General features: G+C 38.4%; 1 protein-coding gene across 1 annotated transcript; it reads left to right on the top strand.

The window, feature by feature from the left end:
* Positions 1 to 876: 876 nt before the first annotated feature.
* On the top strand, positions 877 to 15,728 carry sall1a (spalt-like transcription factor 1a). Its single transcript, XM_060837714.1, has 4 exons — positions 877 to 962; positions 1,702 to 1,815; positions 10,138 to 13,556; positions 15,119 to 15,728. The coding sequence occupies exons 2-4, from the start codon at positions 1,743 to 1,745 to the stop codon at positions 15,557 to 15,559; spliced, it is 3,933 nt and encodes a 1,310-aa protein (XP_060693697.1). The 5' UTR covers positions 877 to 962; positions 1,702 to 1,742; the 3' UTR covers positions 15,560 to 15,728.
* The last annotated feature ends 680 nt before the right edge of the window (positions 15,729 to 16,408 follow it).

Here is a 16,408-nt window from a genome sequence, read left to right as displayed (position 1 = left end):
TGAAAGCGTGTTGCCAAGTTCGTTCGATGCCATTTATTACTACAGAACTTATTTTAAACAAACGAGATAAAAATAAATGGCAGGGGAAACAAATGTGATCCTATGGTTGTGATCTGTGAGCGTTATTACAACAATATTGATCTCTGTCATAGGAATATTCCACGGACAATGCATCCTTAGCACTAATTGGGTATAAATTACTGTGTAAGAAATTCCAAAAAGGCCCATTGATATGTCTCACACTAATCAATAATTTACTTTGTTGCAGCCTAACACATCTTCACTTCTGTTAATGTATCAATTCGTTCATGCGATCGCACACTTTGTGTTTGATATTCCAGACGTACAAAATGTTTGTCAATCCAACCCCCACCCCTCCGCCCTCAAACTCCGTTATAGTTACAGGTAGAATAGACGTTTCGTTAAAAAAAAAGTAATCGTCAGCAGCTGAACTCCCACAGCCAGTAAGTTTTAGCCATGGCGACGCCGTCTCCACTGCAAACATAACAGAATTGATAGTAATCGCGGGCGCAGGACTGAAAGCTCAAGTAACCAACGATTAGTTAAGCGACCTCTGACTGACAGCTGGGAATGCCAATAACTGGCGCATCTTGTGGCGATCGTCACCGGCTGCAAATAGCCAATGCGGAAAGCGTAGGACATAGTGGCCCCGGTGCACAGGCGGAACTTCGGGCAGGAGCAAGCTTCTCAGAATTGTTAACTTCAAAGTTTCCGTGGAAGTTGCAAAAAAAAAGCTTTTATTTTTGCCTCTACGTGAGAAACTTTGATTGATAAAGTTTTGCACAAAAGCAGGAGAGAGAATGCCAATCAGTACTTGAGAAGCCAAGTAAAGCACATCCCAAACACGGTATCAGGAGAGAGCCCATGCACGATCCCCTGGTAGCGTGCAGCCCGTGCCAGTTCGCCTGTCTCTGAATCTGGCTCGGAACCTTTGATTCACGGTATGTTGTGAAATTATAAAACAAACGCCACATCCTTCCGCAGACGCGCACATGTCTCGCTCGCTTTGGCAGGGCGAGCAGCGATTGAGTCCCGATGCTGCCGACTCTCTCTCTCTCACTCGAGTCAAGTCACACTTAATGGAAAGTAACAAACCAGCTCGGTAACTGAGACTTGTGTCAATTGCAATTTCAGAGAGAGAGAGAGAGAAAGGAAACAAAAGCACCTACCCCCCCCCCCCCCCCCCCAACACACACACACACATTTTAAAGGCAACGATAGAGGAGGGGAAGCGAATGAGTGGAAGCGATGGGTACTAAATGCATTCGAACACGACTGCCATTGTAAATAAAGGAAACGGAGAGCACTGCTGCAGTTTCAAAGTAGCCCTAGCAACCAGGCGCGTGTTAAAGGCAGCCTGGCCGTCCCGGGGTTGCTAAGGAGTGCAGTATCCAGGAGCTGGGGCCCCCGCGCTCACTCACTCCCTCAGTCACTCACACGGAGCCCTGGATTGGGTGAGAGCCCGGAGAACAGGACCCGGAGCCAGAGCGCGCCAGCAAATCACAAGCTAATTGATTTAGTCGAGTAATTTGAATAGTCTTTAAGCCGCGCCTGGAAACGTGCCAATCGGCTTTCAAGAAGCGGATGATTAATCGCAATGCATTATTGATAATCATAATTATACCCCACACATGCGCACTGAAGGCGACAGGGTCAATTTCCGTAATTTTGCAACTCCAGAATTTGTAATTTTTTATTCGCTTGCTGATGTATCAACCACCATGTCGCGTCGGAAGCAGGCGAAGCCGCAACACATCAAGTCGGACCAGGATATAGCATTATCCGCAGAGAACGGTGAGTCTGATTGGGAGTGAAATTGTCCAAAGTTTGAGAGGGGGAGATTTCTGGAGTTAGAAACCTTGAAATTAACACGATTTAGCAATTAACACGTTGCCTCTTGTTTGGAGGCTGCACGCCTAATTGTACAGAAGTCCCGATGTGCAAAAAGATGAGCAGGGGGTGCACAACAAATCAATACTTAGGGGGATGGTGCCTCCCGTTACGTTTTATTTTCTCTTTTCAACCTCACACCCTTTAACAACAAAAAAAGGAGGAAAAGTTTAATTTCGTACCTTTTGCGAGAGCGTGCAGTCAAGTTGGTCCAGAGCAGCACATGTGGAATCCAAGTATCACGTCTTCCAAAGTCACCCTGTAGGCTCGCTGGTGGATTTAAAAGGCAGCATTCAGCTGAAATAACGCTGAATGTTTTGATGGAAAGGAGCCCGCAACCGTAGGCTAGGTTTAAAAATAACTTGACTGTAATGATGGCAGCGCTGTGTGTGTCCCAACATGACTTCAGTCACTGGGAGCCGAACACCTTGTTGTAGGCGAAAAAAAAGTTCACCTCGGTTACTGTGGGTATGCGAGGCAATAGCCACAACAGAATCTGCGTGACTTTTATGGATTGGAAAGTGCAGGCACCTCAGCAGAAAGTGGTTAGGAAAGGAGAGAGGACAAACAGAAATAAGGAGCGTTTGCTGTAGGCTTCAGACAATTAACATTTTGAAAGATTTCCGTGGACGTGACCCCGTTGTTTATTTGCTGTTTACCAGAAGCAGCGAGTAGTTTACTGCATTTTTTTTCCACAGAAACGTCGTAGTCTGTGCGAGAAAGTTGTACACATTCATGCTTAGCCTGTCAACATTTGGTTTCAAAGCCACAGCGGTTGTGTTTTCTTAAGTGCAGAATCTCAGTACGAACCTTCGTGAGCTTTCCGACGATCTTGCAAATAGTTATTTGACGCAGTTAGTGAAACCCTCGTTTCCGTATTCATTTGAAAGGATCTTGTAGAAGAGAAATGTAAAGCTTCAGTCGGTTTGTTTGAAATTCGAGAATTGACTTACTGTGTTTTTTTTTGTTTTTGTACATAGTTGAGTTGCTAAATGTTTATTATCTGGTTTTTCACTAGAGAGAAAAGGCCGGACTGTAAAAATCAGATAAGTAGAAAATGATTTTGTTCGCTTTTGCCATTCCGACGTTTCGGAGGAGACTGGTTGTATTTCGTAGCCCCGGGGTTAGGAAGCACCATTGACTTGGTATCCAGATACGTTAGGACGATTTTTGGACGATAACTCACGTCCGCTATGCAAACTCCACGATCGCTCACCCAGTTACAAAAAGCAACAAATTGCACTATTAGGGAATTTGCAGGAGCTGACGTGCTAGTTCGGATGTGTGTGTGACTCATCCTGATCTGTGAATAGAGCACACAGCGCACTCAGTCTCCTGGATCAGCCAGAGATTTACTATTAAACCAGCCCAACACCACTCAACCAGGGTTATTCATTAAACACTGCTATCACAACAAAACTGCTCGAACATAGGTATGTATCTTCACTTTTCCACCAAATTATCATTGCTTAAAGTCAGTTAGCATTGCAGAGGCTGTAAAGATATCCCCAGCCCGTCTTTCAAAATAATGGAAAATTGCAGTTTGTCAAATATTGAGGAGTTAGCGAAGATGTACTCTTTCTAAACTTATTGCTGAGATGCTGCAAAGTCCTTTAGAGGTTTTGGGCTTGTGGAATATAGGTTGTATTAAAGCCAGATTTGCTCCAGTCAATGCAGACATTTTTACAGGTGTAAGCAAAATATAGTTTGAGATCTTGCATTAGTGTGTTTTGGAACTAATTGTGCATTTCAGATTCTTTTGAAGTGGTAAGTGCTGTAATTCATTGATGTCAAACATGAAGAAGTTTTATGGATAATTTAGCATTAGGACTGTTGGTAAAACATTTGCAAATGTGAAGTGTGGTCCATGTGCAGGAACTTATTATTGTTCTGATTGCTTTATTGCTGAAAGCAGATCAAAATCGTTCAAGCAAATATTGATTGGAAATTGGAAATAAGATGTTTTACGTGGGGAAAAAAAGTAACTTTCATTGTTTTGTTTGTTTATGGTACCTCAGCCATTAAATCAGAAAGGGGTACACATTAGAATTATTTGATTGTTGGGTCTGAGACCAGAGTAACCCTATAGTTTACTTCACATTAGAGTTGCACAGCAGAAAGGCAAGTTTGCTAGAATTTCACTCCCAAGCACTACAGAAGCAACAATAATTTGGTTTCAGTGTGTTTTGAAGAAAGAAACCCATCTTCCTGAAAAGCAGATTTATGATTATTGTTTCAACAAGTTACCTGAATGATTGATAATTTTTAATTTTATTTTGAGCTTTACTGATTAACTCTGGAGTAAACCAAAATGATTTGGTTGACATTTCATTGCTTGCTGTCTTATAATATAAACTACACAAATACTTCATGGATGCAAAATAGTTTTGTCAAAGCTTTTTTTTTGCACATGTTTCCAGTGTGGACTGACCTCGTGTTGTTTTTCTAATGCAGTAAACTATTATAAATGAATACTGATGCGTGTTTTTTATGCAATGTCATGTGGCAGCTCAGTGGGTTTGCAGTAAAAGTATACATTGTATTAAGTAATGTGATAAAATTAAAGATTGAAAAAATATTTATAATGGGATTGGTTGGGTTTTATTTTCTATAAATTTGCAGTTGGCAATGTGTTCTTGGCATTATTTCTGGTTGGAATGCCCCTGTTTATCGCTGCACAGTAGTGAGCTGAAAGGATATTCTATGCATTCTTGGATAAACGGCTTAGTGAGAAACATGAAGAGCTGGATAAATGATGTGACTGTCCCTTTGTTGTAAAGGTACTTTTGGCATTTTCTGTTCTTGCCCTAGCAATGTAGTAAATTGCTGTCCTGTGTGATTCTTGATGTTGGGACCTACAAAGTACTTTACTGTTATGCTGTTTTAACCTTTGCCTGCCTCCTTCCATCTGAAGGTGACAAGAGTTCACAACACAAGATGTACTTCAGTACATTCAAATTGACCTCTGAAGTCAGTCCCACAGCCAGCCTAGCAGGATATCAGTAGTTTATTTCAGCTTTAACCTTATCAGTACTAGAAGAACCACTAACACTTTTCCCCTTTCCCCTTAAATGCCAGACCCCTGATGAGGTGATTGACGGGTAGTTCCCACGTTTTACCTTACCTACAACAAGGATTTGGTTTCTTGTCACAGTGCCAATGTTTATGCAGCTAAAGCTTGTATGTAGCCTAAAGCAAAAATGCTTTACGTGTGAGTAGGACAGTAGTACAGAAGTTTATTTTCTCTCAGCTGTTGCAACTGGTACCCCATCTAGTGTTCATTCTGATGCACCCAGATTTTCAGCTGAATGTTGGTATTATTTTATAAATGAACTTCGCTCATCAATCGGGCACACCACAACAGTTTGGGATACTTTGAAACTGTAGTTTCAAAGATATAATTGAATACTGTCAGTTTGGTGATTTTTTTTGACATTTACAGAAAGAGGAAAAGGCACTAATTTTTTGAAAGTGATATCAGAAAGGAGTAACTAGATGAACCATCCTTTTAAATTAACTGTTTGCATTTCATTAGAACAGTTCTTCACTTCTAATATATATTAAACTCTAATAATGTTTTGTTTAATTATTTCTTACCAAATTGTATAATTCAGGTAGTCATGTAAACAGACGATAATTCTTTTCAAGTGGAATGAAAACAAGCTTGATTCCATGTCCTATATGGAGTCCATAGTTGTGTATTTTCAATATTAATCGTGAAGTGTTTATTTCTTTCAAGGTAATTATTCTTTCATGAAATACTTAACATTCCAATTAACCAAAAGAAGTAAATATTTATTAAACATTTTCACACAATTCATAAATGACAAATGCATGGATGTATCTTTGCTTGGTATCGATATTGAAAGAAGTGTTTAAAGTAACCTGTGCCACATTTTCTCAATGTTTTATACAAATATGTTTAAATTGAAAATGTTAATTCAGTTGGAGTTCCCATTTTTCTTCAGTGTATAACAATTCAAAAGCCAAAGGTAAAATGATGAGAGGCTTTATTATGTTGAATAAGATAGTAAACTATGATCTGACATTGTGAATTTAGTAACAGGTATAATTCATTGGCTTTTATTTAAACTTATGCATGCATTTTAAACAAAGCAATTAGATGTGTTTCCATTAAAATTACCATTCCAGAATTGACTGGCATTCATTCTAATATATTCAGACCCCAATAAGCTTGTGGGTCTGTGCTTCAGACATTTTTCCTGCTGATTAACAAAACTGATGAAGTGGGTCTTGTGATTTCCTACAGTAGTTATTTAGTTTGTATTGGTAATTATTTGTTTAAGTACAGCTGACCAAGCAGCATGAGTTTCTAAAGTGCCTTTGTGTTTTGATAAATGTGATCAAGTTGAAAAATATTTTGCTCTACACGGGGAGCCTTACTAACATGTCAGCAAAGGGGCACAACTTTTTAAGTATTGGCAGTAAATTAGAATTGTTGCTAAACCTTTGAATATCTTTGAAAAATTAAACTTATTATGAATCTGTTAGATGTTGTGTTTGTGTTCCAAATAAATGTGTTTGAGAAATTTCATTACTTCACAAATATTTATTGGGCAAACTATCGCATGAACATCCATGTTTAATTTATTCAACAGATGAACCAAGTAATTTAGAAAAATCCATCATATCTCAAATGTTATTTCCTTAAGTCCAGATGGCTCTGTGTTTAAAAACTTCAAAAATGAGCCAGATGCCAGATAAATCATTCTCTTGCTACTTTCATGTTCCTTGGAGTCTTCACATTTTGATTTCTTTCCTACAGTTTTCAGCTTCCATCTCCTTTTTAAACTTGACATGAATAATAATTAACTTAACATTTTAAAAAAATTGGTTCAGAAATATCATGGAGGAATAATCTTGGACATTTCTTATTATCTGTGGCAAACTAAATGCATAGAATTCTGATCATTTTAGATTTGACTGTGTGCAGCAATATGCAAATAACTTCGAAAACTGCATTTAGAAGTAGAGCTCAGCAGGTCACAGAATTACAACTTTGTAGGTATTAAACTGAATGTACGGCAGGAGATGACATTAGCGACCATTGTTCCGAATGTAGCCCAGGAACACTTGAGCAGTGTGGCAATTGAACCACATTATTTCAGATGATCTCCCCAATATCTGGAATTAATTGTCCCTTTGCTTTGCTATGGACTTGGATTCTGATGTCATGGCAACTTTCTATTATCTAATTCTGTAGTAAAGGGAAACATGCAGAGAGATAATCCCTGAATTAAACAAGATCAGCTTTCTGGGCCTTCCCTGATGACCACACACCATTGTGAGACAGAAGTTGCTGTCCTCATGCTGAGCAAACAATAGGGAGCCATCCTGTCCTTGAAAAGGATGAAGTGGGCTAGAGGGCTGAAATTTTTTGTTTGATTTGCAAATTATTCCTCAGTGTGACTAGAAATGCAAGTAGCAGTGCGAATGAAAAAGGAAGTAAAAAGATCTTTCAGTGAAAGGTCTGAATGGGGACAATTTGGTTATCTATAAATCAGATTTTGCAATAAATGTTTCAAAATAACACAAGTATTCCCAACTGCGCAGCCTACATTTTGTTTTGTGAAAAATCATTCCAGAATCAGGCACTGGGAAGTACTGTATAGCCCATTAACCTCCAAAGCTTCTCTGAACTAGTTTAAGCAATTTAATACTCAAGATTAGGTCAGTCACTGCATAGAACAATCTTTTCTATTATCTTTGCTTCAGCAGTTATCTTTAAGGATATTCATTTTGTATATTGCCTAATTTATATGCTGTAATCATTTGTGTACAGTCTGTATCATCTAGAACATTTTCCTATGGTTTGAAGTTTCTTTTTAAATAATTGAAGCATATACATTATTATATTGATATAATATTAAACAACTGCAAAACAAAACCTCTAGTTTAAAATTGCATGTAATTAAAAATGTACATTTCTTGGTAGAATGTTTTGTGGGTATGTGTCTTTGTGTGTGACTTTGTATGTGTCTATATATTCCATATTATCCGTAACTCAGTAAATTCTTAAGGTTCTGATAGCCAAATACCAATAATCAGAGGACAATCCATTTAATATTAACATTATATCTTGCCAATACAACACTTGGAGCTAGGTTGAATTTTTCTATGTTGTCGTTTTTCATAGCCATAGCTTAGTAGCCAGGAACCTCTCACCTACATATTGTTATTAAGAAATGGTAAAGATTATTGACATTGGGCAGTAGAAATCTCACATTAATACATTAAGGATATTTTCTAAATCTGGGATGGTCAAACGCAATGGAGGAAGATTCTTCCTCAGCTGGGCCTGTTGAATCATAAAATAATTCTTTAAGTGCGGGAAATTTTGTTATACCAAGCACTCAGAGGTACTTATCATTCATTGTGAAGAAAAATTAGATTTACTTTATATCTGAGTGCACAGTGTCCAAGTCTGTTGTAAGTTATACCATTCTATGTCTCTCATCCTTTTGGGTACAATACTTTTGAGGATTGGAGAGTGCTTTCCTCATGGTTTTGTTTTCCTCTAGTACCGTCTAGTCATGTATCTAAGGAGGTGAGCAACTTGTAGTTGTTACCTCAGTATTACACTGAACTGTTTCAGTGGGTAGGTTTCTTGATTTCAGTTCAGCATTTACTTTGTGATACTTAGCTCTAATTTCTTCCATGCATTTAAAATATTTTGTAAGTTACCTTGGATTTGTTAGTAATTTGTTCTTCAAATGCTTATTGAAATCTACTTTAAAACAGTTTTGTAGTATTAAAATATCACAAGAGTGATCATGTTTCCAAAGTACTCCATTTGCTTTAAAGCATTTTGGGTTATCCTGAGTTCAGAACAGGAAATGTATAAATAGAAGTATTTCCTCTTCTTTTTATTAAATTGTAAAAAGTTAAGTTTATTACACTGAACTCTCTGTGAGTAATTACCCTCAAAGAAAAGAATTTCATTTATGACGTACCTACCAAAATTTTTAATATGGTCGTAATACATATGAAAGTAGATGCTTTTTATAGCTTGAATATTAACTTGCAATATAGATTGCTTTGGAGTAAGCCCAGAAATTCGCCCTCCATATTCCAATTTGGGAACCATTTCTCAAGTATGAGTGTTGTACCAGCTTTACTATTGTTCTTTGAGAAATATGGACGCAGTCTTTGATGTCCTTTCATGTCGCCAAACAGTAAAGGCAGGAGTGTGGTGAATTAGTCGCAATGCTGGTGTCCTTTCTCTGCACCTGTGTTGTTGGGCTTAAAAGGTCAGAGGTCCACAGCAATGTAAATACTGTAGATATTTAAATGAGTACCCAGTGTGTCCACAAAACATGTTCTGCTCCCAAAGTAAATACAGAAATAGATATATAAGATCTATTACCCTTCCAAAATTTCTTTACAATACGCTGACATACTCAACAATAATTTGTAAAGTTAAATAATAAAGTATCAATTTTGAAATTTTAGAGGTCCTGCAAATTAGTTGTTATAAGTCAATTCTGGAATTATGATAAAATGCTTTAAAATGTGTTATTTACACCATTCAAACAATCTCTTCAGATTTTTTGAAGGGGTTGATTGCAGGCATATTTTGTCACATTGAAAATACACATTTGAACATGTTTTCTGCATTATTTTGTACTTAACCATCTGCTGAAATAATTTTAGAGTATGTATAGAATTCATGGAACATTTAGGTATTACACCTCAATATCACTTCTCTGCAGGCAGGTGACATTGTCTTTGTTTTCTCCTGTCAAATAGTGATTGGAATCTGAATGGTTTACAAATTGGTTTTGTGGCAGAGAGTGAACTGTCAAAAAGCTCTCTTATTCTGCTAGAAATGAAAAAAGTTGACAGTTACTCGAGAATCTAACAAGTCCTCAAATGTTTGATTTGTACCCGGTGGACAAGGAGATGATGTGTATGAAATATTGGAAATCAATATTTTCTATGGAATTTCATTAAGCTCCAATGTATTTAATTTGGAGAAATTTATGTTTTGATGGATTGTCTGAACTACTTGATTCACTGAGATTTACTGAATGATGGAATCCAGTTGCAAGCTTTGCAGATTTTCATTCTAAGTAATAACTGTAATGTTCAAACATTGATTTTTTTTTCCACCTTGCTTATTCCTTTCATGTAGTTCATGTACTGATTTGGTGAGGGATCTTCTGTCTCATTGTTGACTAATCTCATGTCCCTTTGATTTTCTAGGAACTCCACAAGAAGGGCATGAAGAACGAATCATTAAGAATGGGGATGCTCATGTCTGTGGCCGATGTTGTGCTGAGTTCTTTGAACTGCCTGATTTCCTCCGTCACAAGAAAAATTGCACTAAGAAACAATTGGTTCTGATTGTAAATGAGAATTCAACAGCTCCTTCAGAAGCCTCCTCTCCAAGATCTCCTGAAAATCCTGTTGAAGAAGCAAATGACAAAATTAATAGTATAAGTCAAGCAGACTGCAATGACCTTGTAGAGCATAAAAAAGTTGACCAGGAAGAATCCATGGAGGTGGACACTTCCAGCATCACTAGCAACAACAACATTAGCAGTTCTAACAGTAATAACAATAGTAATACAAGCAGTAATTATCCCACAATGGGTACCTCAGCTGTCACAACACCTCTACCTCATATAGGTGATCTAACAGCTCTGGGAAATTTCTCAATGTTAAACAGTAATGTGATCATTGAAAATCTTCAAAGTACTAAAGTGGCTGTAGCCCAGTTCTCCCAGGAAACAAGATCTAATAGTGCATCAAACAGTAAAGTTGCTGTTCCAGCACTTATGGAACAACTACTGGCTTTGCAGCAACAACAGATCCATCAGTTACAGCTTATTGAACAAATCCGTCACCAGATAATCCTATTGGCTTCCCAAAATGCAGATATTCCACCACCAGTCAACTCTTCCCAAGGTACTATAGGAACTGCTGTTAATCCATTAACTACGCTTAGTTCACATCTATCTCAGCAGCTTGCTGCTGCAGCTGGGCTAGCACAGAGCCTTGCCAGCCAATCTGCCAGCATCAATGGTGGAAAGCAACTTCATCTACCTCAGAGCAGCCCTGGAAGCACTGTAGCTCAGCCTGGCAGTAGTTCTCCAAAAGTAAACACATCCTCATTGCCTAGTACCATACAGCCCTCTGAAAGTGTATCTACAAATACCATTAGTGGTTCTCAGTTAATCAGTCCTTCAGTATCAACAGTGTCCACACCAGCTCTTGGAATTAGCAGTTTACTAAGTCCTGCGTCCAGTTTGTCCAGCTCACTGCTACCTCAAACCTCCACGTCCACTTCTGTGTTTTCCACTCCTCTCTCAAGCATCGAAACGACTTCAGGAAACCTTGGCTCAATGTCAGCTCTGGTAAATCAAAGGAAAGGCAAACCACCAAATGTGGTAGTATTTGAGACTAAAAGCAGCTCTGATGAGGCTTTCTTTAAACATAAGTGCAGGTTCTGTGCTAAAGTGTTTGGAAGTGACAGTGCCTTGCAGATTCATTTGCGCTCCCATACCGGTGAGAGACCATATAAATGCAACATTTGTGGTAACAGATTCTCCACAAAAGGAAATTTGAAGGTCCACTTTCAGAGGCACAGAGAAAAATATCCCCATATCCATATGAATCCCTATCCAGTTCCAGAACATTTAGACAATGTTCCAACTAATACAGGTATTCCATATGGAATGTCTATACCACCTGAAAAACCCATAACAAGTTGGCTGGATAGTAAACCTGTATTACCTACATTGACCACATCTGTGGGTCTACCACTCCCATCAACCATATCAGGTTTGTCTGCTATTATCAAATCAGAGGAGTGTCAGTCTATCTCAGTTAATCAGTCCTCTTGTAGCCCTCCAGGCTCAGTCAAGAGTGACTTGGGAGCAACAGAACCCTCTGTGAAAAATGCTAATGATTTGGATGAAGTGGAAGAAAGTGCTTCACCTACCTCAAATGGTAAACTAGATGAAAACACACAATCTATTAATTCTGTCACCAGCTTGGCTGTCCCTGTCAGTTCAAGTGCATCTGATTCAGGTCTAAGTACTACTTCTGCTTTTACAAGCCCACTTATACCACTTATGTCAGAACAGTTTAAGTCAAAGTTTCCATTTGGAGGTCTCTTAGATACTTTACAGGCGTCAGAAACTTCAAAGTTGCAGCAGTTAGTGGAAAATATTGACAGGAAGATGACGGACCCCAACCAATGTGTCATTTGCCATCGTGTTCTTAGTTGCCATAGTGCACTGAAGATGCATTATCGTACACATACTGGTGAAAGGCCCTTCAAATGCAAAGTCTGTGGTCGCGCATTCACTACTAAGGGAAACCTGAAGACCCATTATGGTGTTCATCGTGCCATGCCACCATTGAGAGTTCAACATTCTTGTCCGATCTGCCAGAAGAAATTCACAAATGCTGTTGTATTGCAGCAGCATATTAGAATGCATATGGGAGGCCAGATTCCAAATACTCCAGTTGCTGACAACTATCCTGAATCTATGGAATCTGACACAGCTTCATTTGAAGACAAAAATTTTGATGATATAGATGAGTATTCAGATGAGAATATGGAAGATTGTCCTGATAGCAGTGTACCAGATACACCCAAATCTGCAGAGGCATCTCAAGGCAGTTTATCTCCATCTCCATTGCCATCAGAAATGTCCAGTATTGTAGCTCTTGAGAATCAAATGAAAATGATCAATGCTGGTCTTGTTGAGCAACTCCAAGCAAGCCTCAGGTCAGGTGAGAATGGATCAGCTGATGGAGACCAAATGACTAGTGACTCTTTTTCAATGCTAGGGGATATGGAGAGCCAAAGTGCTGGAAGTCCTGCCATTTCAGAATCTACCTCTTCCATGCAGGCTCCATCCCCAACCAACAGCAACACAGATAGTCGTAGGTCAAAATCACCAAGCTGTGAAGAGAGACAGCACAGAACTCTACTATCAGATTTATCTAATTCAGTGTCTCCAGCAACCACCAATGGTGGTGCCTTAGACCTGACTTCCAGTAATGCAGAACGAATAATTAAAGATGATGCTTTAAACATGCTATTTCCCACTCGAGATCGGGGTAAGTTAAGGAATACATCTTGTGATATCTGTGGCAAAGCATTTGCTTGTCAGAGTGCCTTGGACATTCATTACAGAAGCCATACCAAAGAGCGTCCATATATTTGCACAGTATGCAATCGTGGCTTTTCCACTAAGGGTAATTTGAAGCAGCATATGTTGACACATCAGATGCGGGACCTTCCATCTCAACTGTTTGAACCCAACAATACTAATGTAGGTCCTAATCAGAGTTCTTCAAATGTGGCTGCTAACAGTTTGACATCCCTAATCAAAACTGAGGTTAATGGTTTCATGCATGGGTGTTCCCAGGACTGTAAAGACCCACCTGCTAGCCTTATTTCATCAGGGCCGCTGTCTGCATCTGCTATCTCACCTGTCCTTCCAGCACCGCAAAGAAGAACTCCGAAGCAGCATTACTGCACAGCATGTGGTAAAACGTTCTCCTCCTCCAGCGCTCTGCAGATACATGAGAGAACACATACAGGAGAAAAACCATTTGCCTGTACTATATGTGGAAGAGCTTTTACCACCAAAGGCAACCTGAAGGTATTTTCCAAATTATCTTCCTAAGTATGTTAAACTTATGCAGGCACTTTTAGAAATAAGCTTAAATAGAAACAAAGCAGTAGTTAGTGATATTGTCCAACTTTAAATGCATGAGAAGGTGAGAGCAAATTAGCTGTGTGCACCGTTCAACCTGATGTAAAATACATCACGTAGTTTTGCTTTATTAAACAAAATTCAATTCTACTGTTTTTAAATCATACACTGCATACATTTAACTGAAACAGTTGTTTATAAATAAGAATCCCCTTAATTCACTATAAAGGCTTTGAAATCTAAATCATGTATTCCCACATTTACTTCAGAACAGTAATTTTCTTATTAGTCGTATTAGGGTCAGTAATACTTAAGTATATTTATGTTTTATATGAATTACATGGAAGCAGGGTATGGATATAAAGGATAATAGATGCTTGGCAATGCATATTAAAATGCCTGTGACCCCAAGGCCATTGTGGTTTGTTTCTACGCAAAGATCCAAAGAAACCCCAAACCATTAAATGAATCCTACGAAGGTTCATACTTTATGCAGTGACTGTATCTTTTTTAAAAAATACTTGTGTGGCTACTTAGGTAAATTGTTTTCAAGGTGATCATTTAACAAGTTTATAAGTACAAGCAGAATCATTGGCATCTCCTAATACAAAATTCTGGTTTGGATTAATATCCTGAGCTTGATACCAACTTGTCCAGTGTAGCACTTGGCCTCTGGCTCAGGTTAGTTTTATCAGTACTGTCTATGTATTTATGGGTTGACCAAGAACCTGCTGATGTTCAGCAATATTGCAAAAACCTGCACAGTAAAGAGATGGTAGAGATGTCCAGAGACAGTACAGTGTTTCCTGTGAGAGGTAAGGTTTTGATTGGGCAAGGGAAGAGTCAGGGAATGAGGTGATATATAATTGTAATTAATGGTTAATGTTAGAGAGACAAAATGTGGAAATTGACAGTATTCCAGTATTAGAAAAGTCCTGTTCATTTTCATTGCAGTGTGCTTAATTTGTGTGCATGTGATTTGTGAAACAATGAATTCTTGCACAGAGTAAATAAAATTTAATGTCTCCTGATGATCAACTGATCACTTGTAGAAAATGGACTTTTGGAAAGTTGAAAAAAAGGACTCTTAAAATATTAAATGTACCTTTGTTCAGTATTTACTTTAAGGAGCCATCGATAGCCACATTCTTGTGCCAATTTCTTCTGACAACTAATACTCTTGGGATTGCCTGTGTAATATGAGAGGAATACTAACCTTCATTGGCTTGTCTCTGATGAGCAATCAAGACTGTCAGGTTAAACATATTTTATCCATGTCTAATAAAGATGTTTATACACAAATTTAGTGATGTCAGATATAATATGAGTTCTCACAAGGAAATTGGATTCAGCAGCCTTAGCTCTGTGCAGACCAGTTACTGACCAGGGCCCAAAGTGCACATATTTTTCTTTCCAGCTTCAATAGATTGAACATGGCAATGTCTTTGGTACCCAATTCATGTGTAGTTGTAATTCTAACTTTATTTCTTCTGATTTTGACATTATAGGTTCATATGGGGACACACATGTGGAACAGTGCCCCTGCGAGGCGAGGACGGCGTCTTTCAGTAGATGGTCCCATGGCATTCCTAAGCGGAAATCCCATTAAATTCACAGAAATGCTTCAGAAAGATTTGGCTGTTCGGGCTCGTGATGGAGACCCTTCTTCATTTTGGAACCAGTACGCAGCAGCACTAACAAATGGCTTAGCGATGAAGACCAATGAGATATCAGTGATTCAGAATGGTGGACTTCCTCCAAACCCCGCTAGTCTGGGAAATGGTGGCAGCTCACCAATCAGTGGTTTAACAGGGAGCATGGAGAAGCTTCACAATACTGAACTTAGTGCACCTCTAGCTGGTCTGGAGAAAATGTCAGCCACTGAAAATGGAACGAACCATAAATTCACCCAGTTGGTAGAAGACAACAAAGAAATTGTATCAAACTGAAGTGACAGTCAACATTCCAACAATGGAAGTAATCTGGGACGTCTTTCAGGCCAATGGACCAAAGTGTTGTGAGAACACCTTTTGTACAATGCCTAACTTTTAGTGTTGTATGAAAAACTTATTTATTAGTGATAACTTTGCTTTGCAAACAAGTTGCAAATGTAAACTACTGGTCTTCAGCATCTTGGCCTATATACTAATGGACTAGAGTGCTTTAAACATGTAAGTTTCCTAGCATTTGCAGATCTATTCTGTTAGGTGATTTTTGCCCTTGCATTAACTTATTTTATGATTTGTGAGTAATCTAGTTTTGACATGACTGGCATTTTGACATGCCTCAAAAGACCATTCCTCACTAAGAAAGATCTGTATATATAATGTAAAGTTTTGGTAGTCTGCTACAGTATTCACAATCAGTTAACTGTTCAGTCATACCTTCCATTAACAAAATAACTGTAAAGTGCAGACTTCGAATTGAATGTCGATGCTGTTGCTCTGTAAGCAGTTTACCCTTTACTGTTTTTAACACCAAGTGAAATTGCAAGTTTTTTTTGTAGGTTAAACCATTTCTGTTCTAAATGGTTCTTTGTACTGTGCTTTTCACTTACGTCATCTTAAATGTTGATGAGTTTCAGTGAAGTAATAGGCACGATGGTCATAGAAGGAAACTCCTGTTATTGTACCTTTAAATACAATAAAGATTTCTGCCCCATAGGTATATTTAGTATAGAAGAAAAAATGTGCTGGACTTTCACATTGCTGCTACGTAAATGCATCTTTTGAACAATTTTGAAGGGAGTAATATGAAGCTATTGTAGATTATGTCTTGTGTGTGTATATATATATATC

This window comes from Hemiscyllium ocellatum, chromosome 17 (genome assembly GCF_020745735.1).
Source record: "Hemiscyllium ocellatum isolate sHemOce1 chromosome 17, sHemOce1.pat.X.cur, whole genome shotgun sequence".
Lineage (NCBI taxonomy): Eukaryota > Metazoa > Chordata > Chondrichthyes > Orectolobiformes > Hemiscylliidae > Hemiscyllium > Hemiscyllium ocellatum.
Note: the sequence above shows the minus strand (reverse complement) of the source record. Positions and strands in the feature narration are given on the sequence as shown.

Bases quoted from the DNA above. Each gene is read 5' to 3' on its own strand.
- sall1a (XM_060837714.1), top strand. From the start codon at position 1,743: ATGTCGCGTCGGAAGCAGGCGAAGCCGCAACACATCAAGTCGGACCAG. The intron at 1,816-10,137 runs GTGAGTCTGATT...TTGATTTTCTAG, and splicing joins AGCATTATCCGCAGAGAACG to GAACTCCACAAGAAGGGCAT. The intron at 13,557-15,118 runs GTATTTTCCAAA...TTGACATTATAG, and splicing joins CCACCAAAGGCAACCTGAAG to GTTCATATGGGGACACACAT.